The sequence below is a fragment of the Zea mays genome, chromosome 1 (genome assembly GCF_902167145.1).
Source record: "Zea mays cultivar B73 chromosome 1, Zm-B73-REFERENCE-NAM-5.0, whole genome shotgun sequence".
In the NCBI taxonomy this organism is placed as follows: Eukaryota; Viridiplantae; Streptophyta; class Magnoliopsida; order Poales; family Poaceae; genus Zea; species Zea mays.
In genome coordinates, this window is record NC_050096.1 from 198,911,221 (window position 1) to 198,935,888 (window position 24,668).

The 24,668-nt window shown below is 47.4% G+C and overlaps 2 protein-coding genes across 2 annotated transcripts; one reads left to right on the top strand and one right to left on the bottom strand.

Annotated features, from left to right (window-relative positions):
* Positions 1-365: 365 nt before the first annotated feature.
* LOC100285740 (nodulin-like protein) lies at positions 366-9,924 on the top strand. The gene is given in 3 exon segments (NM_001158631.1): positions 366-865; positions 7,996-8,933; positions 9,190-9,924. Coding segments are annotated over 3 exon segments (1,791 nt in total). The 5' UTR covers positions 366-529; the 3' UTR covers positions 9,707-9,924.
* Positions 9,925-13,760: 3,836 nt separating this feature from the next.
* On the bottom strand, positions 13,761-16,619 carry LOC100192482 (uncharacterized). The gene is made up of 3 exons (NM_001367472.1): positions 16,200-16,619; positions 14,751-14,942; positions 13,761-14,637 (listed from the first exon to the last, which is right to left on the bottom strand). Exons 1-3 carry the CDS (start codon positions 16,446-16,448, stop codon positions 14,065-14,067), a joined length of 1,014 nt encoding a protein of 337 aa, NP_001354401.1. The 5' UTR covers positions 16,449-16,619; the 3' UTR covers positions 13,761-14,064.
* Between the last annotated feature and the right edge of the window lie 8,049 nt (positions 16,620-24,668).

Here is a 24,668-nt window from a genome sequence, read left to right on the forward strand (position 1 = left end):
CGCATGGCGGCACCCCGTGGCACCGGAGGAGGGGGGAAAAAGGCTTGACTTTCCCTGTCAGGTGCTAATGCCCGTGTTTGTCGCCTCGCCTGCCTTCGCCTTTGCCTCCTGCTCCTCCAGTCCTCCTCTCGCGGCGGTCTCGCCGAGTCGCCATCGCTCCATCCACGGGGGAAGGGCCTACTCGCCCAACCCGACCGCCCAAACTGCGACAGCGAAACAAAGGAGCTCGAATGCCACGAATTTCGGCTGGTCCCGCCCGTCGTTTTTTTTTATCCGCGATACTGGGGCACACACGCAGTCACGCAAGTACGCACGGCATTCGCAACTCGCAACCCACAAAAGGCCACGGTGACCGCTGCCGGACTAGCCTGCCGCACAACGATCCGGGCGCGCCCGTCCCTGGCCCAGAAGACCCCAACGCCGGGCGCGCGTCCCCATCCGTCCGTCGCGCCGGGGTATCTATCGCGGCGTCGTGGGGTCGGAGCTCCGGGTCCGGGGCCGGGAAGGCGGGAAGCAGGGCGCAAGCGCAATGGTGGAGATAGGGAGCCGGGTACGGGGGTTCCTGCGGAACCGGTGGCTGGTGTTCGTGGCGGCGATGTGGATGCAGTCCTGCGCCGGGGTCGGCTACCTATTCGGCAGCCTCTCGCCGGTGATCAAGGCCTCTCTCGGGTACAACCAGCGCCAGGTGGCCGGGCTCGGCGTCGCCAAGGACCTGGGCGACAGCGTCGGCTTCCTCGCCGGCACGCTCTGCTCCGTGCTCCCGCTCTGGGCCGCGCTCCTCGTCGGCGCCGCGCAGAACCTCGTCGGATACGGATGGGTCTGGCTCGCCGTCACGCGCCGTGTCCCCGTGCCCCCGCTCTGGGCGGTGAGATCCCCACGCATCTTCATTTTGTCATCGACGCGTTACTTTTTTTTTCATTGCTTCCTTGTCACTGCGCGTTCGATGCTCATGCTCCCGTTCCATTCTGTTCTTGGGTCTTTTTCCCCGTTCCCCGGCGGGCTGCGGATGCATTGGTTGGTTGCATGTCGCGATCGCCTATGAATCTGTGATCGCTCTACCAACGATTAAACTTCCTTACGTTTTCTTGCCCATGACTGTTGTTGATTGAATCGTGCACGATGCTTCTGTGGAATATATGTTGGAATTTTGGGTTTCCAAATGCAGTCGTCGTTGAAATTCCAAGCTTTCGGAAAACTTCCGTATGGTAGCAGCGTCATACCGTGATGTTCCATACAGACATATAGTTCTGCAGATTTTGCTGCACCTTTGTCAAATATTCTTGCTCACATGGTCTCATAACATGGTGTTACTAGCGTTCAAATCATTTCTAACCATACAAAAGACCGCATGCCCTCGGGCCTCGGGGGGTGCAGAGTAGCACTTGGACTCCTTCACTTAGAAAAGGACGGCTGAGCTGATTCCGTTTGTTTTAGGATACTGCCTAGCTAAACTTTGATGTTTACTGTAGCGTGTCCCATTAAAGCAGAACTATACAGATACAGTTATCGTGGAAATGGATACTCTTTTATAATGCAGAACTTCTCCAAGTTGCATTGAGCAATTTGACATAGGTCCTATTGAATATGGCCAATTGTTGTGCGGGGGCGTGCTTCTCTTGACAATGTGGTCGCTGTCCTGCTTTCCATGTGCCTCCAGCTGTACCTTACTATTATCTAAAATTTCCTGTAGATGCTATGAAATCAGGGTAAATTGTATAATGATTTAACTGTGGTATCTTATTCGTCTCCCTTAATTAATTTGCAATTTAGAACATCAGAGCTGATTAGTCGTTTTATATCAAATACAGTTGCAGGAGGTCACTTGATTTGTTTTCGGGGCACAAAAAATTAAATGACATCATATGATTACTGTTGTTTTCTGGTGTGTGTTAATCTCACACAGCACCCTCACTCTTTTCTATTATACTTTACCACTTTACAAATAGACCCTTCAACTTGTTCATAATACACCAACACTCCCCCTCAAGATGGGCCAAATATATTTAACATTCCCATCTTGTTACATGCCAACTCATTATCCTTAGGACCTAAACCTTTTGTGAGACTATCCGCTACTTGATTACGAGATTTTACATACTTCAACTTCAAAGCACCACTATCAATCTTCTCTTTGATGAAGAACTTATCAATCTCCACATGCTTCATGCGATCAAACTGAACTGGATTATTTGCTATGTTGATTGCTGCCACATTGTCACAATGGAGCAACATTGTCTCATTCTTCAACACTTGAAGCTCCTTCAAGAGACTCTTCAACCATATCATTTCACAAACTGCTAGAGCCATTGCTCTATGTTCAGCCTCTGCAGTGGATCGAGATACCACAGCTTGCTTCTTGCTTCTCCATGAAACCAGATTACCTCCCACAAATACACAATATCCAGAAGTGGATCTCCGATCATCCTTACTGCTCGCCCAGTCCGCATCACAATACCCATCCAAATTCATATGTTGATTTGGTCTAAAACACAATCCCTTGCCAGGGGTTCCCTTCAGGTATCTCAGGATTTGATAAACTATCTTCATATGCCCAGTCTTAGGATCATGCATATACCTACTCACCACACTTACTGCATAAGCAATGTCCGGTCTTGTATGGCAAAGATATATCAAACGACCAACTACCCTCTGATATCTTTCCCGATCTATAGGGTCACCTGACTCAGCACAAGTTTGGTGATTCCTATCAATGGGTGAACCACATGGGCGACACCCAAGCATTCCTGTCTCTGACAAAAGGTCGAGGACATACTTTCTTTGGGAGAGAATAATTCCCTGAGATGATCTAGCTATCTCAATCCCAAGGAAGTATCGAAGTGGTCCAAGATCCTTTACCTCAAAGGCTCTACTTAGCCTTTCCTTCAGTTTCTTGATCTCCTTCGCATCATCTCCAGTGATCACTATATCATCAACATAAACCGCTAGAATAGTGATACACGAGCCCTGATGTTTGTAGAAGACTGTGTGATCTCCATTGCATTGATGATAACCCATATCACACACAACTCGCCTGAATCTATCAAACCACGCACGTGGTGACTGCTTTAGGCCATAGAGCGACTTCTTAAGTCTACACACTTTTCCAATAGTCTGTTTATTTGCAAATCCAGGTGGGATTTCCATATAGACCTCTTCCTTCAGATCACCATGAAGAAATGCATTCTTCACATCCAGTTGATGAAGAGGCCAACCAAAGTTGGCCGCACATGAGATTAAGGTCCTCACTGTGCCCATTTTTGCCACAGGTGCAAAGGTCTCATCATAGTCGATCCCATATGTCTGACTATATCCCTTCGCCACCAGTCTTGCTTTGTACCTGTCAATCTTTCCTTCAGGAGTCTGCTTTACTGTGAAGACCCACTTGCACCCCACCGCCTTCTTTCCTTCAGGAAGGTGAACAAGTTCCCATGTCTTGTTCTTCTGCAGGGCAAGCAGCTCTTCCTTCATGGCATCCTTCCACTTTGGATCCTGTTTGGCACACCTCCAATCCTTCGGAATAGATATTGTTTGTAGAGATGCAATGAAAGTTCTATATGCAGGAGAGACACTAGAGTATGAGACATACTTAGCAATGTCATGTTCATAACAATAACGAGAAGGAGGTTTCCCAGCATTTAATCTAGGAACTCTTCTTTGCGCAAGAGGTAATTCTTCATGTTCAGGAATGGGAGAAATATGGATTGGAGAGACATTACCAGCTGGGTCTGGAGAGGAGTCTGAAGAGAGATATGGGACTGGAGCTTCAACACATCCAGGTTGTGGTTGCTCCCCCTGCTTCTTCGTCCGCTTTCGATAATATACTATAGGTTGCTCCCCCTGTTTGTCATTCACCTTTGCCCCAATGGAACAATCATGTTGCTCCCCTTGTTTCTCATTCAACTTCCCTGCCATAGGACATGGGATTGACCCAACAATCACTGCCTCATCATCCTCTGTCTCCTCCTGAATATCAATAGTTGGATCATCATGATCCCCACTACTTTCATCATCACTCAATATCTGCGTAGTTATCCCTTTCTCCACTTCTGGTGAAATCATACCTCCAACAATCACCCCTCCTGAAGCTCCACTAGCCTCATCACCACTAGCCTCATCACCACTAACCTCATCACCACTAACCTCATCACCACCTCGACCACTATCATCCTCCCCCTCTCTACGGTCCCCTCCATTGACCGGAGAGAAGTCCTCCAGAATTTGATATGAATCAACTTTCTTTCTATAGTATGGGTCTTCCTCACGAAATGTTACATCCATACTCACTAACAATCTCTTATCAATAGGGTCCCAACACTTGTATCCTTTCTGAGTAGATGAATATCCCACAAAAATGCACTTGATTGCTTGAGGATCCAACTTGTTCACCATAGGTCGATGATCTTTGACAAAACAGACACAACCAAAGACCTTTGGTGGAACACGAAAGTCACACTTTCCCAATAGAAGTTCTGCAGGTGATTTCGTATTAAGTATTCTTGAGGGCATTCGGTTGATGAGGTATGTGGCCGTCATTACTGCCTCACTCCACAGATACTTAGGCACATTCATCTGAAACATGAGAGATCTTGCTACTTCCAACAAATGACGATTTTTCCTCTCTGCTACACCATTCTGAGGTGGAGTTCCAGGACAAGTTGTTTGGTGAATGATTCCTTGACCTGACAGATATGATCTAAATTCATTATTCACATACTCGGTTCCATTGTCAGTCCTGATAACCCGAATTCTTGCATCAAACTGATTTGCAACCAGTTTATGAAAGTCTTGAAAGCACTTTAACACCTCGTTTTTATGCTTAAGTATATAGATCCAAGTCATACGAGTGTAACAATCAATAAAAGTGACGTACCACTTTGCACCATTCACAGAAGTGACTGAACAAGGACCCCAAACATCTGAATGTATTAGAATAAACGGTTCACAACTACGAAGACCAACACTAGGATAGGTAGATCTAGTATGTTTGCCAAGTTCACATGCATCACATACAAGTCTACTTTTGTCCACTCCCTTAAACATCATGGGATACAACCGACTTAAGTTCTCAAAAGATATATGTCCTAACCGACGGTGATGTAGTAGAATCTCCTTGCCATCCCCCTCAACAGTTGCTTTCAATGCTGACTCCTCATGACTGATGAACCACAACCCATTATGCCTGACTCCAGTCCCAATCTTTCTCCCAGTACTCTTCTCCTGAAAGACACAAGAATTCTCATCAAATATTACTGTGCACTTGAATTGGTCAATGATTGAACTTACAGAAAGGAGATTGACTGGAAAAGATGGAACATGCAGAACTGATGACAAGCGAAGAGATGGTGTACACGCAACAGATCCTATACCACGGATTTGTTGAGATGTACCATCAGCAATTTGAACTGACTCAGAATGTGTATAAGGAATGTATGTTTTGAAAGGGGTGGACATGCCAGTCACATGCTTTGATGCTCCTGAATCTATGACCCAATCTATGTGATGCCTACATGAGGATGCAAAAGTTTGTGCCTGAGTACCTTCGCCCATGTGGGCGTAGTTGGCAAAGTTACCGAAGGAGTTGGTGGCTTGCCCCTCAGGTGAAGTGAGGCACTCGGAAGACTTGCCCTTCTGCCACTGCTCCCATTGCTTAGCTTGTTCCCCAGATAGAGTAACAGAGAGACTCTCTTCAGTGGTAGCTATGTTGGCCCTGGAGCCACCACGGCCTCTACCACGACCTCCGCGACCTCTTCCATAGCTCCCACGACCACGAGTACCACCTCATCCTCCACGAGATCCTCCCCTTCCACCATTTCCTCTAGGGTTGGGACAATTGTAACTCAGGTGTCCCCTTTCCCCACAATTATAACATTCTCTATCCTCAATTGCAACATATGCTGGCTTCACATGATTACCACTACTCATCACTCGAAGTCTGCTCTCTTCATCTATCATGGCAGACACAACCTCATCCATGGTAGGAAGACTCTCCTGGTGACAAAAGACCGCTCTCCTGCTCTCGAACTCAGAATCCAGATTCTTTAGAAAGTGGGTCACTCTCCTATCCTCTACCCACTTATGAACCATTTGTGCATCCTGTGGGCAAACCATTTGGAGAGGAGCATAATGATCTAGCTTTCCCCATAACTGTTGGAGCTCACTAGCATATTGTTCCACTGGTCTTCCCATCTGCTTTACTGCATCTGCCTTGTTTTGAATTTCCATCATCACCATCACATTCCCCTTTCGAGAGTATATATTACTCAAGGTCTTCCAGATTTGTGATGCAGTACGCATGGCTTCCACCCTCTTGCTAACAGTGGGAGACATGGATGCCAATAACCATGCAACTATCACAGAGTTTGTCGCATGCCAGATTCTCCATTCTGCACCGAGCTTATCAATCGGCTCAACACATGTCTCCTCCAAATAATGCTCCACTCCCTTGCCCCCTAGGAGTACACGCACTCTTCTGAACCAGCTTAGATAATTCTTACTACCTTCTAGCTTCACATCATTAGGCACAAGTTCCAACTTCAACTCAGATGTACCTGTATTTGCCCTAGCACCAATCAACCCTAACCCCATGAGCTCCTGGATCATACTTCTCATTTCACTCATCATCTCACTCTTTGTAATCCCTCCTGAACCACTACCATCAATTTCTGTCTTCTTCGTAGCCTCCTCTGTACTCATTTTCACAGAAGCACAGAGTCACACACTCGACTCCTTTCTCGCAGCCTCTCGAGCTCTCTACTCCACTCGTAGACCTCGTCCTCCTCTCCTCCTGTTTCAGCCTCCGTGTAGACAGGACGCAAACAAGTCAGCAGCAGCTCGTTTGTCAGAGTGGCGCAGTGGAAGCGTGGAGGTGGCAGGGCGCTGCGGTTGGCGACTCGGTGCGGTCTGCTGCTGGTGACCGCGCGGCTGCGACTAGCCGGCCCACGCGGAGACGGTGAGCCGGAAGCAGCAGCGCGGGCGGTGAGCCGGAAGAAGCAGCAGCAGCGCGGACGGTGAGCCGGAAGCAGCAGCAGCTCTTTGCTCTCACCACTCCCTTGCCTTCCAGCGGTGGGGCTGACTGCGCTCGACGGGAGCAGGCGGCGCGGCTGCGGGCGTCGGGGCGCGCGCGCTTAGCGGCGCGTGGCGCGGGCGGCGTACGGCGCGCGCGTCGGGGCCGGCGGCTGCGCGCGTCGGGGCACGGGCTGCGGGAGCGGCGGCGGGCTGCGGCGGAGAGACCTAGCTCCGTATACCATGTTGTTTTCTGGTGTGTGTTAATCTCACACAGCACCCTCACTCTTTTCTATTATACTTTACCACTTTACAAATAGACCCTTCAACTTGTTCATAATACACCAACAATTACATATTTGTTAAGAAAGTATTCCTTACAGCTGCAAGAGGCGTTCTGGTTAATGTTGTCATTATAACTTGTGCTATTGAAGTACCTTAGATCAAGGTAAGGTTCCAGGGGAAAAAATGGTTAAAGATATTTGGGGGTGAGGTGGGAGGGGGGGGGGGGGGGAGGGGGGGGGCAATATATGAAATCAAGTGTGTGCCTTTTACCTGACGCTGGCGAAAGGCCATCTAGCCTACTGGTTAAAGGCTTCTATAAAAACTCCCTTGATGCATCCGCTCTTGGGTTACACTGTTAGGCTATTGCAGAGTGGGCGGTTGACATCGGCTCATTAGTGATGGGGATAGGGTTCAGGGATTTTCTCGGTCAGGACCATTGTTTCGGTCTCTTTTTAGTATAATACTTGGAGGACGCTCATTCCCTCCTCGGCCGAGTTTTTTTACCTGACGTTATACTAGCGTCATGCCCAATTGTGACTGTACATTTTGGCTCAGGATCCCAAGTTCCTAATCAGCTTTTGGTCTCCAAAACTGGTCCTTTTGCTAAACACCACGTGGGCAACATGAAATTGTTATTGATTTTTTATATTGATTGACTTGAATTGCCTTTATGTGGACTGTGTACTAAGTTTTTTCATTCTTCCCCAGATGTGCATTCTAATCTTCATCGGTAACAATGGTGAGACATACTTCAACACTGCTGCACTTGTCTCATGTGTTCAGAACTTCCCCAAGAGCCGTGGACCAATTGTTGGTATCCTCAAAGGATTCGCTGGATTAAGTGGAGCAATTCTAACACAGATTTATGCAATTGTGCACTCTCCTGATGATGCTGCGCTGATCTTCATGGTTGCAGTTGGCCCAACAATGATTGTTATAGCTTTAATGTTCATTGTAAGACCTGTTGGAGGCCACAGACAAGTGCGGCCTTCTGATAACACAAGTTTCACATTTGTATACAGTGTCTGCTTGCTCTTGGCCGCTTATCTTATGGGCGTCATGTTATTGGAAGACCTTGTCGACCTAAGCCAGTCAGTGACTGTCTTGTTGACCATCGTCCTAATAATATTTTTATTAGTTCCAATAGTCATCCCAGTTCTACTCAGCTTCTTTTCGGATGATGATGAGACTCTGCATGCACTACTGTTGCCATCACCTCGGAAAGAAGAACCAAGTGCATCAACATCTTCCGAAGAGCAACAGGAGGTTATACTCAGCGAGGTGGAGGATGAAAAGCCAAAGGACGTTGATTTACTTCCAGCGTCAGAGAGGCAAAAAAGGATAGCAGAACTGCAGACAAGGTTATTTCAGGCAGCTGCTGATGGTGCTGTCAGGGTTAAGAGAAGGAAAGGTCCACGGAGAGGAGAGGATTTCACACTGATGCAAGCGCTCATCAAGGCAGATTTCTGGCTTCTGTTTCTCTCTCTTCTGCTGGGCTCTGGATCTGGTCTCACCGTGATTGATAATCTTGGGCAAATGAGCCAGTCGTTGGGTTACGAGGAAACTCACATCTTTGTGTCAATGATTAGCATCTGGAACTTTCTTGGACGCATCGGTGGAGGGTACTTCTCAGAGATCATTGTCAAGTAAGACTGCTATGCTTCTTTGCTTAATAGAATTTATTTCACATGCCATCTTATAAATAATATTTTGTTTTCAAATGCTTTTTTGGCAGCATAGTCACCTTCCATGTTGACATATGTTTTGACTACATCTGTTACGAAATGTTGGTTGTTTTTAGTTTTGTCCTAAGTCATTTTTTTTCTAACTTGGATAGAAAAATGCATCGCCATCTGCACATCTTTGTTCTCTGACCCTTTTGCACTCCTTCCCTGTTTCCAGAGACTATGCGTACCCAAGGGCTATCGCGCTAGGAATAGCCCAAATCCTGATAGCGATCGGGCACTTCAACTTCGCCATGGCGTGGCCCGGGACAATGTACGTCGGCACGCTGCTCGTGGGGGTAGGCTACGGCGCGCACTGGGCCATCGTGCCAGCCGCGGCCTCTGAGCTGTTCGGGGTGAAGAACTTCGGGGCGTTGTACAACTTCCTCACGGTCGCGAACCCGGCCGGCTCGCTGGTGTTCTCGGGGGTCATCGCCAGCGGCATCTACGACGCCGAAGCAGCGAAGCAGGCCCAGCAGCGCCACAGCACCTCTAAGCTGCTGGCGACGAGTGGGAGAGTGGTGAGCGTAGTCTCTGAAGCAGCTCCGGCGCTGAAGTGCGAGGGCGCCATCTGTTTCTTCCTCTCGTCCCTGATCATGGCCGGGTTCTGCGTCGTCGCGTTCGGCTTGAGCTTGATCCTGGTCTATCGGACGAAGGTCGTGTACGCAGGTCTGTATGGGAAGCCGCGTACTTGAAAGATCTAAACCCTCAAGGGCCAGATGGCGTGGATGTACAGGCAGTGTTGTGTCTTCCCTTCGTTCTGCACAAGTTCTTTGAGAGTAGAACATGCTGCTGAATGCTGATGCACCTGAGCCATAGAAGGTGCAGATGGGAGGTTCATTGTAAAGTTTACAACGAACGAAGTATACGGAGGTCGAAAGTTCGCGGTGGAAATGCTGTATTTTGCTCAAATTTTGCTGTATTTTTAGTTGCGAGAAGCTGTATACGTATGTAATAAGTACGCCAGAGTGGAGGCCGAAAGAACGTATTCTTTTATGATTTGTTGAAACTTGAAACCGAAATGAATGAACACTAGAATCAGAAATTCAGAGTTGTGCCCGTACGGTTAGTGCTGCAACTTGGGCCGTGCCGGCCCGGCACGAGCCTATCGTGCTTCGGGCCTCAGTTAGTCGGGCCTAGCTAGCACGAAATAGAATCGGGCCGTGCCTTACTGGGCCTGGTGAGTAGAAATAAGGCCCAGCACGGCCCTAAAGCACGGCGGGCTTTCGTGCACGTAATTAAGTTTCTATCTCGGTCGCCGTGGGGAGATCAGGAGATGGCCGTTGGGCTGGCGCCTCGGGAGATCCGGAGATGGCGCTTGGGATTGGCCGCTGGGCGCCTGCCTGGGCGGCTGGGCGTGCGCGGTGCATGGCCGCTAGCATGCATGGCCGCTGGCCGCTGGGACCGCTGGAGTCGCTGGACGCCGTGCCTGGGAGTGGGCGCGTGGCCGCAGGACCGCTGGACGCCACGCCTGGGAGTGGGCGTGCGCGGTGCATGGCCGCTGGTGGCGGCTGGCGGAGAAGACGAGCGGCGGCCGACGCCTTGGGAGTCGAGGCGAGAATTGGAGACGGGCTGACGCGTGGGAAAACGAGTAAACCTAATTAAATGGCCGCCGACGCTGGATCGGGCTGTTTCCGTGCCGGGCCAGCACGAGCACGGCCCACAACAACGTGTCGGGCCTGGTAGCACGACGGGCTGATATTTAGAGCACGGCCCAGCCCGTGATTCGTGCCGTGCTAGCCCGAATTTAAACCAGTCGTGTCGGGCCGGGCCTTTTTCCATTATTCACGGGCCGTGCTCGGGCCGGCCCTTTAGGTACGACCCAAACTTTTAGGACTACGTACGGTTTCAACAGAAAGGTAAAGCAAAACAGTCGGAGAATTGAATAGGAACTTGGGATCCTGGGCAAACAAAGACTGAAAAGTAAGTCAAAGTGATTTTTCCCCTTCCATTCAAGCCTTCCTGAGATCTTTTGTTTGCCCTGTTTTTTGTCTGATGAAAGACTGAAACTCATGTATTTTCGTGGGCTTTCAAGGAACTCATGTGAATGAAGATTCTTTCCCTGCCACTGCCAGTGACCATTAAAGAAAGGAATATGTAGAGTCAGGAATTGGTAATCTATCTGTGTTTGTGTAGTTCTTTTCCCTGCATATGACCTTGATGTTTTCAGTTTTTAAAATGATGCTATTGTACTGTTTTGTTACTGACATCATTTTACCTTTATAATGTTTATTACTTGTCAGTTAATCTGATAAATCCATATCCAGCATTATCTTTGAAAAAGGTAAATCAGAGAGGGAGAAGAGAACCATGGAAGGGAAGAGGTTCATCTGATATTTTGGGTTAAGTGGTGACACGGCTGCAGTCTGCAGAAATAACGATGTCTGGTTAATTTTTTGAAGGATCAGGAGGGGGGAAACCCCTACTGCGCATTTTATTAGGAAGCGAAAATTAAAGGTTAGGCCCTGGTCCTTTTACAATCAATAAAAAGAAGAGAGAAAAAGAAGAAGAAGGAAAAGAAGAGCTATTTCTATATTTGCCACAAATTTAGCCAGTTCGGGATTGAGGTGTCGAATTCTCCCCGTGCTCTGTGAATGATTAGTCGCAATTCTCTACTAAATTCCTAAGTACAGCGGAGCACGGAGGGATCTCTGTTTGAGAACAGCCACTCGTTTCGGCTTTTCCAGATACTCCAAGTCATAAGAATAGTGATCTCCATTGAGAAAGGAACGTTGAGCTGGTGTTTGAGGTTCACAGATGCCTCTTCCGGGTTGGAAATTCTGGGTGGGGTGATGCCAATTGAGTTCCAGCAGGCTTTCGCGAAGTTGCATCTGAGGAAAAGATGATAAAGGGTTTCCTCTCTTTGCCAAAGGCAGTTTTCGCAAGAATAGGAATCTAGCTCCATGTTTCTCCTTCTCAGCATATTTCTGGTGTTTAGCCTGTTCTTAAGCCACAGCCAATAGAAGACTTTATGCTTAGGCTGACACTTACTTTTCCAAACTAGTTTGTAGATAGGATGAGTCTGCATCTGGCCCATGAAAGATCTGTAAGCTTTTTGGGACGAGAATTTGTCCGATCCCCAAATGTACTTCCAGCGGTCATGAACATTATTAAGAATAATTTGCTCCCAAGACTCCTTGAGTACCAGAAATTGATGAAACGCTTGATCAGAGACAGGTAAATGAAAGAGATCATGAAACTGCTCATGATCCTTGACCTCTTTGATAGTCATTTTTGAGTTCTTGGCAAAGGAGAAGAGCTCTGGGAAAATATGCCTCGGGATGCCCTGACTCCACTGATCATCCCAGAATGAAATAGATCTGCCATTGCCAATGACGGGGGTAGCCAGTCCTTTGAAGTTTGGCAGAAGCTTTACAATGCTCTTCCACCAGAAAGATCCAACGCTTCTATTACCAGGGAGACCTCGAGTAAGATAGTAATTGTTCCAGACCAGCTGGACCCAAGGTAAGTCGCTTTGGTTGAAAAATTTATGCAAAAATTTGATTAGAAGAGCCTCGTTCTGCGTTTCTAATCGAAGAACACCCAGGCCACCATTCACTTTCCTTCGAGTGACCGAATTCCAAGCAATCGAAGGTGGCCTCTTGGAGTTGATGTCATTTCCTCTCCACAGGCAGTGCTTTCTGAAAATATCAATTTCCTTAATGATGGTTTTAGGAATCTTGAGCGTGCACATGAAGAACATTGGTAGGGCTGAGAAGACCGAACATTGGCCTCTTGGAGTTGATGTCTGGTTAATTGATGATCCAGTTGTTTCTTCAGGCTCTTGGAGAATCAGTTCTGATGGGTGCAGTTTATAATCGCACATGAAGGTTAGTATACCTTGACAGCATAGAATCATCAATCAGGAAGCGAAGACAACGGCTAATTAAGATGGTGAGCAATCTCAGGCTTCTGGTTCTTAAACTATGTGTTTTGTAATGACTTGTTTCGAACTTCTAGAAGTCAGCTGGATGAATAAATATTACTCTCTATTCTATGCTAATGAGCTCCTCTCAGGCCGGGTGGTTAGTTAACGTTTTCAAAGGCTTGCTGTTCATTCCTAATGCTGGACTCTGTACCTCAGCCTTCATCATATGGTTTACTCGATAAACATGTTTTGATATCTTATAGTAACTTCTTTAGAACTTCTAGAAGTCAGCTGGATGAATAAATTTTACTCTCTAGTCTATGCTCATGAACTCCTCTCATGCCGGTGGTTAGTTAATTTTCTAAAGGCCTGCTGTTCATTCCTAATGTTGGACTATGTACCTCAGCATTCATCATCGGCCTGATTGGGTGCCGGCGGCCTCGGCGACTGGTTGGCACGGATCTGCACTGGTTGAGACGCTCATGTTTGGCTTATCCACACATGCAGGCTAACTAGTGTAAAAAAACCTTGCCTGCAGCCGCGCGTACAGGCTCCTGCACTGTTGTGCAGCCAACACACAAACACGGCGCAAGGGGCTGGGTCCAATCACGCGGCATATGGTTTACTCAATAAACATGCTCTGATATCTTGTTCTCTTCTCTTTCATGTGCCAAAGTTCTTCAAACTGGCCAACCAATTAATCAACAACATCCACTTCTCTTTTGGAATTGCAGTTTTATCGACCTCAATTATTCTGCAGATGATCATTATTTCAGAAGAAAATTAAAAATAAGATCATGTGGCAGCATTGCACTTAGACAAAACCGAGCCCGAGCCAAAGTAACCTTTTCTTTATTATATTGGCCGTGCATATAGTCAGATTAACCTTTTTCAATTAAAAATCTTCAAGTTGTTCATGGTATTACACTCTTCAGTCTGTACAAAAATTGCACCCAAAAAAAAGTAAGGTAAAAAGGTTATTAAAGAAGAAAAGAAAAAAAAGGAAGAAACAAACAGAGGAGAAAGAACACCTTCAAGCTTTGGCAAGTGTATGCAACAAAAAAAGAAGAAAAAGAAAAATGATCAATCATCAATCTCAGTATACGCATCTCGATCGAACTCCAAACAGCATGAGCTTGAGATAATCTGGATTACAAACGCTGCTGCACGCAGGAGAGGCCTCTACTAATGGTTGAAGGCAGTGCAGACTCTTCTGATCTCTCCGTCCTTCCCCGTCTTCACCCCTAGCCTCCCCAGCTTGAGCATGGCGGCGACGAAAGCATCGAAGAAGTCCTTCTGGCTGGCGGCGAACATGTCGACGATGGGCCTGGTCGCCTCGTCGGCGTAGAGCACCTGGTCGGAGGTGAAGAGCCCCAGCCCGTCCTGGAGGTTGGCGTAGTAGGCGTTGTCGAACCTGATGGGGCTGACGGGGTCCATGTTGACGGCGATGGTGGGGCCGACGTCTATGGGGCACGCCTGCTTGAGCTGGTACGCGTAGGCGGGGTTGAACGACGGGTCCGTCCGCGCGCCGCCGTAGCTGTAGAGCCTGTCGGTGAAGCGGCTGCAGTGCGCGAAGCCGACGGTGTGCGCGCCGGAGAGCGCGACCATGTCCACCTCCGTGAAGCCGTTCCGCTGGAACACCGGCGTGAGGTCCTTGACGTGCATGTCCGGGTCCGGCAGCTTCCCCTTGACGTCGCTGGCCCTGGAATCGAGCCCGTCCAGACGGCCGAGCTCGACGCGCCAGTAGGGGCCATCCGCCTGCATTGCCAGTTCGTCACCACCGAATACCGATACGTCACCAGCTGGTCGAGGGACGACGACGGGACTGACTGACGGACTCGAGACATGAAGGGGGTGGTGACGGCGGTTACCAGGTAGACGACGTCTCTGGCGGCGAGCGCGATGATGTCGGCGCAGGACACCACGCCGGGGCACCTCTTCTCGACGGCCGCCTTGACCCGGTTGATGGTGTCGAAGCCGTCGCCGGCGAGCGACTCGTTGTCCGGCGCGTCCTTCTCGGCGTCGTTGTTCTTGGACGCGATCAGGACGGCGGCGTCGCAGCCCTGCGGTTGAGGTGGGTGGAGGTGGGGGGAACGGCAGGGCACATTATTTACTTGTTTCTTTTTCTATTCTTTTCTATTGTCTTAGTAGGAATTATTACAAAAGCAATGTAATAGCTGCGATAACGATTTCAAGATGCCAGCTGCTTGCTTGTCACGCGTCACCAGAAAAAAAAAAGATTAAAAGAAAAGGGTGAGAGAAAAAGACTGGACTAAGAAGAAGATGCCAGCTGCTTGCTTGTCAGGATGCCACTAGCAGCTGTGTGTGTGAGAGAGAGAGGCAGAGGCAGCAAGCAGCATCTTGGTCATATTCTTGGCACCATGCATGCAAGATGGAACCAGCTGTCGAGCTGCATACAACCAGTCTGAAAAACCGAAACCAAACCACAGTCCACAGCTGCAAGTGAGTTGGTGAAACATGATTGAGATCTGGCTGCCAAAGCAACTGCGACGATTTTCAGAACCCGGCAAACAGATGGTTTTCGGCGGGTCGACGCGCTCGGGATTCGGGGGGCGTGGTTTCTGACGAGAAGGCAGGGCACGCCGCTGCCGCTGCCGCTGCTCGGCTGGCATTTGATAATCCGGAAGGGCGGGTGAAAAGCCGCGTCGTCACATGCGCGCAACCGACGACCACGCGGGGCTCTCGAGCTGTTGTTCGCTTGCGTCCCCGGCCGGCCAGCTAAACAAACACTGCCTGCCCTTGCCCTGTAGCGGCCCGTGCAGTAGCTTTTGGCAAGCCCCATTTCCTTTTCTTTCTTTTCAGCACGATTCAGAAGAGCAGCACAGGGCTCGCGATTGAGCCAAGCCAATGGAGGAGAGGAACTGGCTGGGAAGCAAAGAGGCAGGCGACAGACAGCCCATGTTATCTGACTGGAAAAAGCAGTGCGCAACTTGCAACCAATGACGGCTTCCTGGATTGAACAGAGGAAAAGGAGACGGCGACAGAGAATGGTTCTGATTTCCTCCACAACAGAGCAAGCTTGAGAGCCTGAGAGAGGATGGTGAGAGTGGGGAACTAAACTCTGCTGTTAGCACGCAGCCACGCACGAACCATATAGATCAGCTGGGAACCAAACGATAGAAATAGAATCAAATGCGGTAGCAGTAGATCAATAAGAGCGTTGGAATTGCGCATCTCGGAGCAAGCAAAGGACTGCACGAGCCACGGACGAGTGCGGTGCGGTGCGGTGGAAGCAAATTAGGAAGAGGAGGACAGGAGTAATAAGCTCGACCGAGGGGGAGGGGGAGGATTTCGCTCACCCCGACCATGCAGTCGTGGAAGACGAGGCGGAGCGTCGCCGGGATGGTGACCACCGTCTCGTTCTTCTTCCTCGCCACCTCGTACCGCACGATCGACTCCAGGCCCGGGCAGCTGTCCTTGTAGTAGTCCGGCGACAGCGCGGCCGCCACGCGGGGCGGCGACGGCATCGAGGCCGCCGCCAGGAGCGCCGCCAGCACCGCCACCGCCAAGGACGGCACGCCGCCGCTGCCTCGCCGTCGCTTCTCCATGGCTGGCTGGCTGCTGGCTGCGCGCGGTTGCGGCGCAGTGGATGCCTGCTAGCTGGCCCGAGCGGCGGGGTAGAGGTGGAGGAGGAGAGATGCGGCGGAGCTGGGACGAAAGTCGCGGCGGGGTGGAGCGGAGCGGCCTATGGTCGCGGGCAGCGGGGATGCCGGGGGGACGGGGGTGAATGGAACGGAAAACAAAACGCTTTATAGCACTGAGCCAGTGACTCGATGAGAGAAATGATTGGCCTTTTATAAATAATAATGTATAATAAATAAAGCTCCTCAGGCTAAATTAGAACGGTTCTAAGACTCTCTCTAGCAGCGGTGACTTAGTGTAAAACAGGAGACGAAAAATATAATAACATTTTTTGACATTATTTATAGATTGTAGTTTAAAATAGGGATAAGATAGAGGATCTATTAAGATAGCCTAAGGAGCTAAACTGCCATTGTGTGCTATGGTTCAACACTTCACTTTTAATCTGTTTTAGCGCTCCTGCTCAATCACCAAGCACTAAAGTTTATCTAAAGTTGTAGTGCTTAGGCTACTCACAATGAGGATTTCATGTCTCTGTTTTCAAAAATGCCACATCAGATTTATGGATGGATGAAATACCCTCTCTCAATAGAGAGTTTCATCTCACTATTTCATATGTCAACATACTTCTTAAATGTTGCATATAAATAACCAATAGGATTTACTCAATTATATGAAGATGAAACAAAACACTCTCAGCGGAGGTTTCACACAGTTTCCAAGACATTGGAAACGAGTTAACATGGTTTCATCCCCGTGAAACTCCATGAAACTCTTCCTTCTTAAATGATGTGACATGTCATCAAAATAGCTGACGTGGCAAGCTAATTAATACATGAAACACCTCATAAAACCTCTATTGTGAATAGCCTTATCACCATAAATCCAAACATGCTCTAAATGTTTTTTTTAGAAAAAAAAAGGAATAGGTTATGTGAGGAGCTCCAGAGCAGTTATATGTTGCATATAAGCTCTTGATTGTGCTAGCATGCAGTCATACTTATCTAGATTTCTTTCTTTCTCTTTTCTTTTCTCCTTAAAAAAGGGCTACCGTCGTAGCAAAAGGTGAATGAAGAGGGGCATCTTTATCTTCGTGGTGTCGGGGAAAAAGTTTGTGCTTTAGCGTCCCCTAGAGGCCCAAAGCATGGTCTCTCGCTACTACGACTAGATCACCCTTTAAGGTAGTTCCCGAACAATGCACTAACCAAAATGTACACTATTAGTTTGTGATTTCTATAGAATGATTTTTACAGGCTATTCGCTATTCGGTCACTATAGCCATCTAGGTCCTTTTCAGATTGTATCAGAGTCACTAACATAGTTAATTTCAAGGCCTAACAATCTACGGTGTAAAAGATGGCAACCGATCATGTTGGCTGGCGAGCCGCATCACTTTGACGGGACAAATTATGCATGGTCGTTAGAAGGAAATAATGTATTTGCATTTGAAGGCTAGTTTTTTTTTTTTTTTGCTAGAAAATTGGGGATGTTATGTGTGTTTTTTTTAGTGCTTGATCTAAAGGATCCAGCACCAAGAGAGGAGAAAAATTTTGCGATTAAATGTTCAAGCTCTAAATGCGAAGCTATGAAGCATTTGTTCCGAAGTTCTTTGAGTCAATCAAAGGCTTGGAATTTACACATGGGGGTTTGGAGAATGCTTGAGGACTCAATATCTTCAAAGATAAGTACATATGCAAGATTGGAGATGCCAGAAGGTGAGTGTGTGTGTCAGAGATATGATGTTCCATAGGCTCAGTTTCATTGTAAATGAAGCTAGCTAGGAACTTTAGGTCAGAAGGTGGACGGCGATGACTTTTTTTCATTGATTCTTGAGACGTTTGCCTTTCAATATTTTTTTTCCTCTCTTTCAATCCAGAGGAAGAAAAAAAACACTCTGGAAGAAGGATGGCGACAAGAACTGTGGTCGTCAAACTCACGGAGAGAAACAGGAAACCGTGAGGCGTGTGGACGCACGCAGACGCGACCCCAGTTTCAGCCTCGGATCCCGCGGGGTCACGTCCTCGACCCGTCTTCACCACCATACTGCTTTGCTGTGCTGTGCTGTGCTGCAATTTGGATTTGGGCGTTGGCTCAGCGGCAGCGCTACGCTACTGCCTACTGCTCGGGGCGTCGGGTGTTTGGCCTCCTGGTTCTCTGGTCTCTGGCTCTCTGCTGCGACTGCTCTGCTCGCACAAGACCAGCTGACGTGTCTGCTCGAGTTTTACGTGGTCTTTGGATGGCAACGGCTGTTCCCTGTCGCTTGCTAGATCACGCCACCCTGACACTGATACGCGGTAGCTGTGTTACTTCAGGCATCGCCGTCTATCGCGGACGGAACTGCGTGCAGTGCAAGCTATCCGAGGCAGGCATCAGGAGCCGTTATGCTCCGCGCCCGCCTCTCTGTCTATCGGCGGTTGTGATAACGCGGAGCAGAGCAGTTACGCTCATCATTGCCGTGTGGTGGTGGTCAATCGGTCCCATGATGATGATCTCAGCGCAGGAACTAGGCAGCGTTGGGGCGGCAGCACATGGGCCTGGCTCAGAGTCACAGCTGCTGCTGCTCCACGGCCAGCTGCCGATGCATCAGCGTCCACGTCTCAGCGGGGGTCAGCTGGCCAGGTAATAGAGAAACCGCTAGCCCTGCCGAAGAAATCGATCACGAGACGTCGTCGTGGTCGTGACTCGTGATCGTGATCCAGGCAGGCCGAGAGGAGACGTGCGCGCATGCATGCTGCTGCCCGCCAGCCGAGCCCCCAGCCCCAGGCAGGCCAGGCCAGCCGTGGAGAGGAAAGGAAGACCCCAACAAAAAAAAAAAAAGGCCACGGATTAATGCCGCGCACGACATGGGTAAAGTAAAGCGCCCGCGTCGCGTCGCGTCGCGCGCACGACATGGGTAAGCGTCCCTCACTCCTCTTTGACCGTCGGCGTGCGCCGGCCGCGTCGGCGCCCGTCCGTTGTCGTGCCAGCGTGTCATCACACCACACCACAAGGCTTCACGCAGTGTGTCTCTCTCGCCTCCTCCATCAACATCAACAATCCTACCTTAGTCAAATAGAGTTCAAAATTTAGCCGATAAGCTGACTAGGCCCTCGCAGTCATCCTTTATGCCACAAAGAAATATTTTGTATGGTGTAGTAGTGTTGCATGAGACGTTACACGAGCTACGTACCAAAAAAAGAAGAAAAACTAAATGGTGTAACTTTGAAGTTGGATTTTTTAGAAGGCATATGATTAAGGTTAAATGGCCTTTCTTGCAGCAAGTTCTAAGAATGAAGGGGGTTCGGTAACGAATGATGCTCCTGGATCAATCAATCACTTTACCTCAAAATGAAGTTTAAGTATCAGGGTTAATGACAGTTTAGGGAGATTTTTCCAATCTAAAAAAAAGGACTACGGCAGGCAGGGTGATCCCATGTCACCTCTTCTATTCAATTTAGTGGCTGACATGCTCGCCATTTTTTATTGATAGAGCAAAAAAACTGCAGGCCAAGTTAGGCTCTGTTCGGTTTTTAGGGATTGGAGCTCCGGATTGATTCCTAGCCGGATTATTTCTCTAATTTATATAGATTTTAATGAGCTGGAACGGATCCTGGTTTATTCCTATACAACCGAGCGCGCCCTTAGAGGGGTTCAATCTCATTTGGTAGATAAAGGATTGTCTATTCCTTCAACATGCGGATGATACAATCCTGTTTTATGAATCATGCTTTGCTTTAAGCAGTTAATATGAAACTGCTATTATGTGCTTTTGAGCAGCTTTTCTGGGCGCAAGATAAATTTTAACAAAATTTTTTTGCTATGGAGAAGCTAAACACTTTGAATTTGAGTATACGGAGCTGTTTCGGTGTGCAAAGGGGCAATATCCATTTTCGTTACCTGAGAATTCCTATGCATCATACTAGAATAAAACAACAAGCACCGGAGAATAGTGGAAGAAAAGTTTGAAAGAAAACTAAATTCTTGGGAAGCCAAATACTTAACCTATGGAGGAAGGTTCACACTAATAAATTATGTATTGAGCAATTTGGTGGTCTATATGGTTTCCTTCTTTAAAATTCTAAAGAGGTCTTCAAAAGAATTGATTTCTTGAGATCAAGATTCTTCTCGCAAGGCGAACAACAGAAGAAAAAAATATAGGCTACCAAGATGGAATATTATGTGTAGACCAGTTGAGCAGGGTGGTCCGGGGATAAAGGACTTAAGACTATATAATACATGTCGCCTTAGTAAATGGTCGTTTAGGCTTTTCAATGAGACAGTCTCTGGCAGAATATGATTAGGAAAAAGTATCTCGCTAGGAATACAATTTCACAAGTACAATGTAAAAAAGGGTGATTCTTAGTTTTGGTCTCAACTTTTGGGGGTTAGAGACCAGTTTCTAAAGTTTGGTCGTTTTGATCTCCAAGATGGGGAGCAAGTTAGGTTTTGGGATGACATCTGCCTTGGTGCAAGAGCTCTAAAAATTCAGTATCCAAGTCTATATAATATAACCTTTAGAAAACAACATCTATGGCTAAAGTAGTCCACCAAATTTAAATTTTAGGAGGGCAATATTGGGAAGAATTGAGGCTGAATGGCAACATCTTTGTGCTAGATTACAACCTATACAACTTACCAATAACACGATTCCTTTTTTGGCTTTCTTCAAAAAGTAGTAAGTTTTGTGTGGGTTCTATGTATGATAGGTTGTGTAATCTTGATGTTGTACCTGAAAAGGTATCAATTTGGAAAACAAAGGTACCCCTAAAAATCAAGGTGTTTCTTTGGTTTATTCATCAAGGAGTTACACTCACCAAAGATAATCTAGCTAGAAAAAGTGGAAGGGTAGTTTAAAATGTTGTTATTGTAACTGCAATGAGAGCATCGATCATAGCTTCTTCAAATGTTACTTTGCTAGATTCATTTAAAGATTAGTTGAAATTTGCGCTGGAATTAGGGCTTCTCAAAATGTTGCACACTATTTCGGTCATTGGACTAAGGAAGCTGAATCCAGTGTTAGAAAAAAATGTTGGCATTGAAAGTCGCCTAGAGGGGGGGGGGGTGAATAGGGCGAAACTGAAATTCTCAAAAATAATCACAACTACAAGCCGAGTTAGCGTTAGAAATATAATCGAGTCCGCGAGAGAGGGTGCAAAACAAATCGCAAGCAAATAAGGAGTGTGACACGCGGATTTGTTTTACCGAGGTTCGGTTTTCGCAAACCTACTCTCCGTTGAGGAGGCCACAAAGGCCGGGTCTTTTTCAACCCTTTCCCTCTCTCAAACGATCCCTCGGACCGAGTGAGCTTCTTCTTCTCAATCAAACGGGAACAAAACTTCCCCGCAAGGGCCACCACACAATTGGTGCCTCTTGCCTTGGTTACAATTGAGTTGATCGCAAGAAAGAATCAAAGAAGAAAGCAATCCAAGCGCAAGAGCTCGAAAGAACACAAGCAAATCTCTCTCACTAATCACTAGGACGTTGTGTGGAGTTTGGAGAGGATTTGATCACTTGGGTGTGTCTAGAATTGAATGCTAGAGCTCTTGTAAGTAGTTGAAGTGGGAAAACTTGGATGACTTGAATGTGGGGTGGTTGGGGGTATTTATAGCCCCAACCACCAAACTAGCCGTTTGGTGGTGGCTGACTGTCGTATGGTGCACCGGACAGTCCGGTGCACACCGGACATGTCCGGTGCACCAGCCACGTCACCAGGCCGTTGGGATTCGACCGTTGGAGCTTCTGACTTCTAGGCCCGCCTGGCTGTCCGGTGTACACCGGACAAGTACCGTAGATTGTCCGGTGCACCGTCTCGCGCGTGCCTGACTTCTGCGCGCTTCTGGCACGCATTAAATGCGCCTACAGGTGACCGTTGACGCGAAGTAGCCGTTGCTCTGCTCGTTCACCGGACAGTCCGGTGTACACCAGACAGTCCGGTGAATTATAGCGGAGCGAATTCCCGAGGCTAGCGAGTTCCAGAGCCGCTCTTCCTTGGGGCACCGGACAGTCCGGTGAATTATAGCGGAGCGCCTCTGGATTTTCCCGAAGGTGAAGAGTTTGGCTTGGAGTCCTCTGGTGCACCGGACACTGTCCGGTGGTGCACCGGACAGTCCGGTGCGCCAGACCAGAGGTGCCTTCGGTTATCCCTTGCTCTCTTTGTTGAACCCCATACTTGGTCTTTTTATTGGCTAAGTGTGAACCTTTGGCACCTGTATAACTTGTACACTAGAGCAAACTAGTTAGTCCAATTATTTGTGTTGGGCAATTCAACCACCAAAATCATTTAGGAAATAGGTGTAAGCCTAATTCCCTTTCAATCTCCCCCTTTTTGGTGATTGATGCCAACACAAACCAAAGCAAATATAGAAGTGCATAATTGAACTAGTTTGCATAATGTAAGTGCAAAGGTTGCTTGGAATTGAGCCAATATAAATACTTATAAGTTATGCATGGATTGTTTCTTCATTTTTAACATTTTGGACCACGCTTGCACCACATGTTTTATTTTTGCAAATTCTTTTGTAAATCCTCTTCAAAGTTCTTTTGCAAGTAGTCAAGGGTAATTGAATAAGATTTTGCGAAGCATTTTCAAGATTTGAAATTTTATCCCCCTGTTTCAAAAGCTTTTCCTTTGACTTAAACAAAACTCCCCCTAAATAAAATTCTCCTCTTAGTGTTCAAGAGGGTTTTGATATATCAATTTTGAAATGCTACGTTCTCCCCCTTTTGAACACAATAAGATACCAATTTTAAATTTATCAATTGAGAATCATACCATTTGAAAAACTCTTTTTAAAAATTAGGTAAATTAGGTGGTGGTGCGGTCCTTTTGCTTTGGGCTAATACTTTCTCCCCCTTTGGCATGAATCGCCAAAAACGGAGTCATTAGAGCCCTTAGAATTCCTTTCTCCCTCTTTGGTCATAAATAAATGAGAGAATATTATACCAAAGACGGAGTGATGCTCTCTCCCTCAAAGATGGAGAGTTGCGCGGAGTGACGGCGAAAGATGAGTTACGGAGTGGAAGCCTTTGTCTTCGCCGGAGACTCCAATTTCCTTTCAATACACCTATGACTTGGTTTGAAATAGACTTGAAAACACATTAGTCATAGCATATGAAAGAGACATGATCAAAGGTATATGAATGAGCTATGTGTGCAAATCAACAAAAGAAGTTCCTAGAATCAAGAATATTTAGCTCATGCCTAAGTTTGTTAAAAGTTTGTTCATCTAGTGGCTTGGTAAAGATATCGGCTAATTGGTCTTTAGTATTAATGTATGAAATCTCGATATCTCCCTTTTGTTGGTGATCCCTTAGAAAATGATACCGAATGGCTATGTGCTTAGTGCGGCTATGCTCAACGGGATTATCCGCCATGCGGATTGCACTCTCATTATCACATAGAAGAGGGACTTTGGTTAATTTGTAACCGTAGTCCCTAAGGGTTTGCCTCATCCAAAGTAGTTGCGCGCAACAATGGCCTGCGGCAATATACTCGACTTCGGCGGTAGAAAGAGCTACGGAATTTTGCTTCTTTGAAGCCCAAGACACCAAGGATCTTCCCAAGAACTGGCAAGTCCCCGATGTGCTCTTTCTATTAATTTTACACCCCGCCCAATCGGCATCGGAATAACCAATTAAATCAAATGTGGATCCCCTAGGATACCAAAGCCCAAACTTAGGAGTATAAACTAAATATCTCAAGATTCGTTTTACGGCCGTAAGGTGAGCTTCCTTAGGGTCGGCTTGGAATCTTGCACACATGCATACGGAAAGCATAATATCCGGCCGAGATGCACATAAATATAGTAAAGAACCTATCATCGACCGGTATACCTTTTGATCGACGGATTTACCTCCCTCGTCGAGGTCGAGATGCCCATTGGTTCCCATGGGTGTCTTGATGGATTTGGCATCCTTCATCCCAAACTTGCTTAGAATATCTTGAGTATACTTCGTTTGACTTAGGAAGGTGCCTTCTTGGAGTTGCTTCACTTGAAATCCTAAGAAATACTTCAACTCCCCCATCATAGACATCTCGAATTTCTGTGTCATGATCCTACTAAATTCTTCACATGTAGACTCGTTAGTAGACCCAAATATAATATCATCAACATAAATTTGGCATACGAACAAGTCATTTTCAAGAGTTTTAGTAAAGAGTGTAGGATCGGCCTTTCCAACTTTGAAGCCATTAGTGATAAGGAAAT

Coding starts and splice junctions, on each gene's coding strand:
- LOC100192482 (NM_001367472.1), bottom strand. CDS start 16,448: ATGGAGAAGCGACGGCGAGGCAGCGGCGGCGTGCCGTCCTTGGCGGTG. Junction 14,943..16,199: donor TCCACGACTGCATGGTCGGG/GTGAGCGAAATC, acceptor CCTCAACCGCAG/GGCTGCGACGCCGCCGTCCT. Junction 14,638..14,750: donor CCAGAGACGTCGTCTACCTG/GTAACCGCCGTC, acceptor CTGGCAATGCAG/GCGGATGGCCCCTACTGGCG.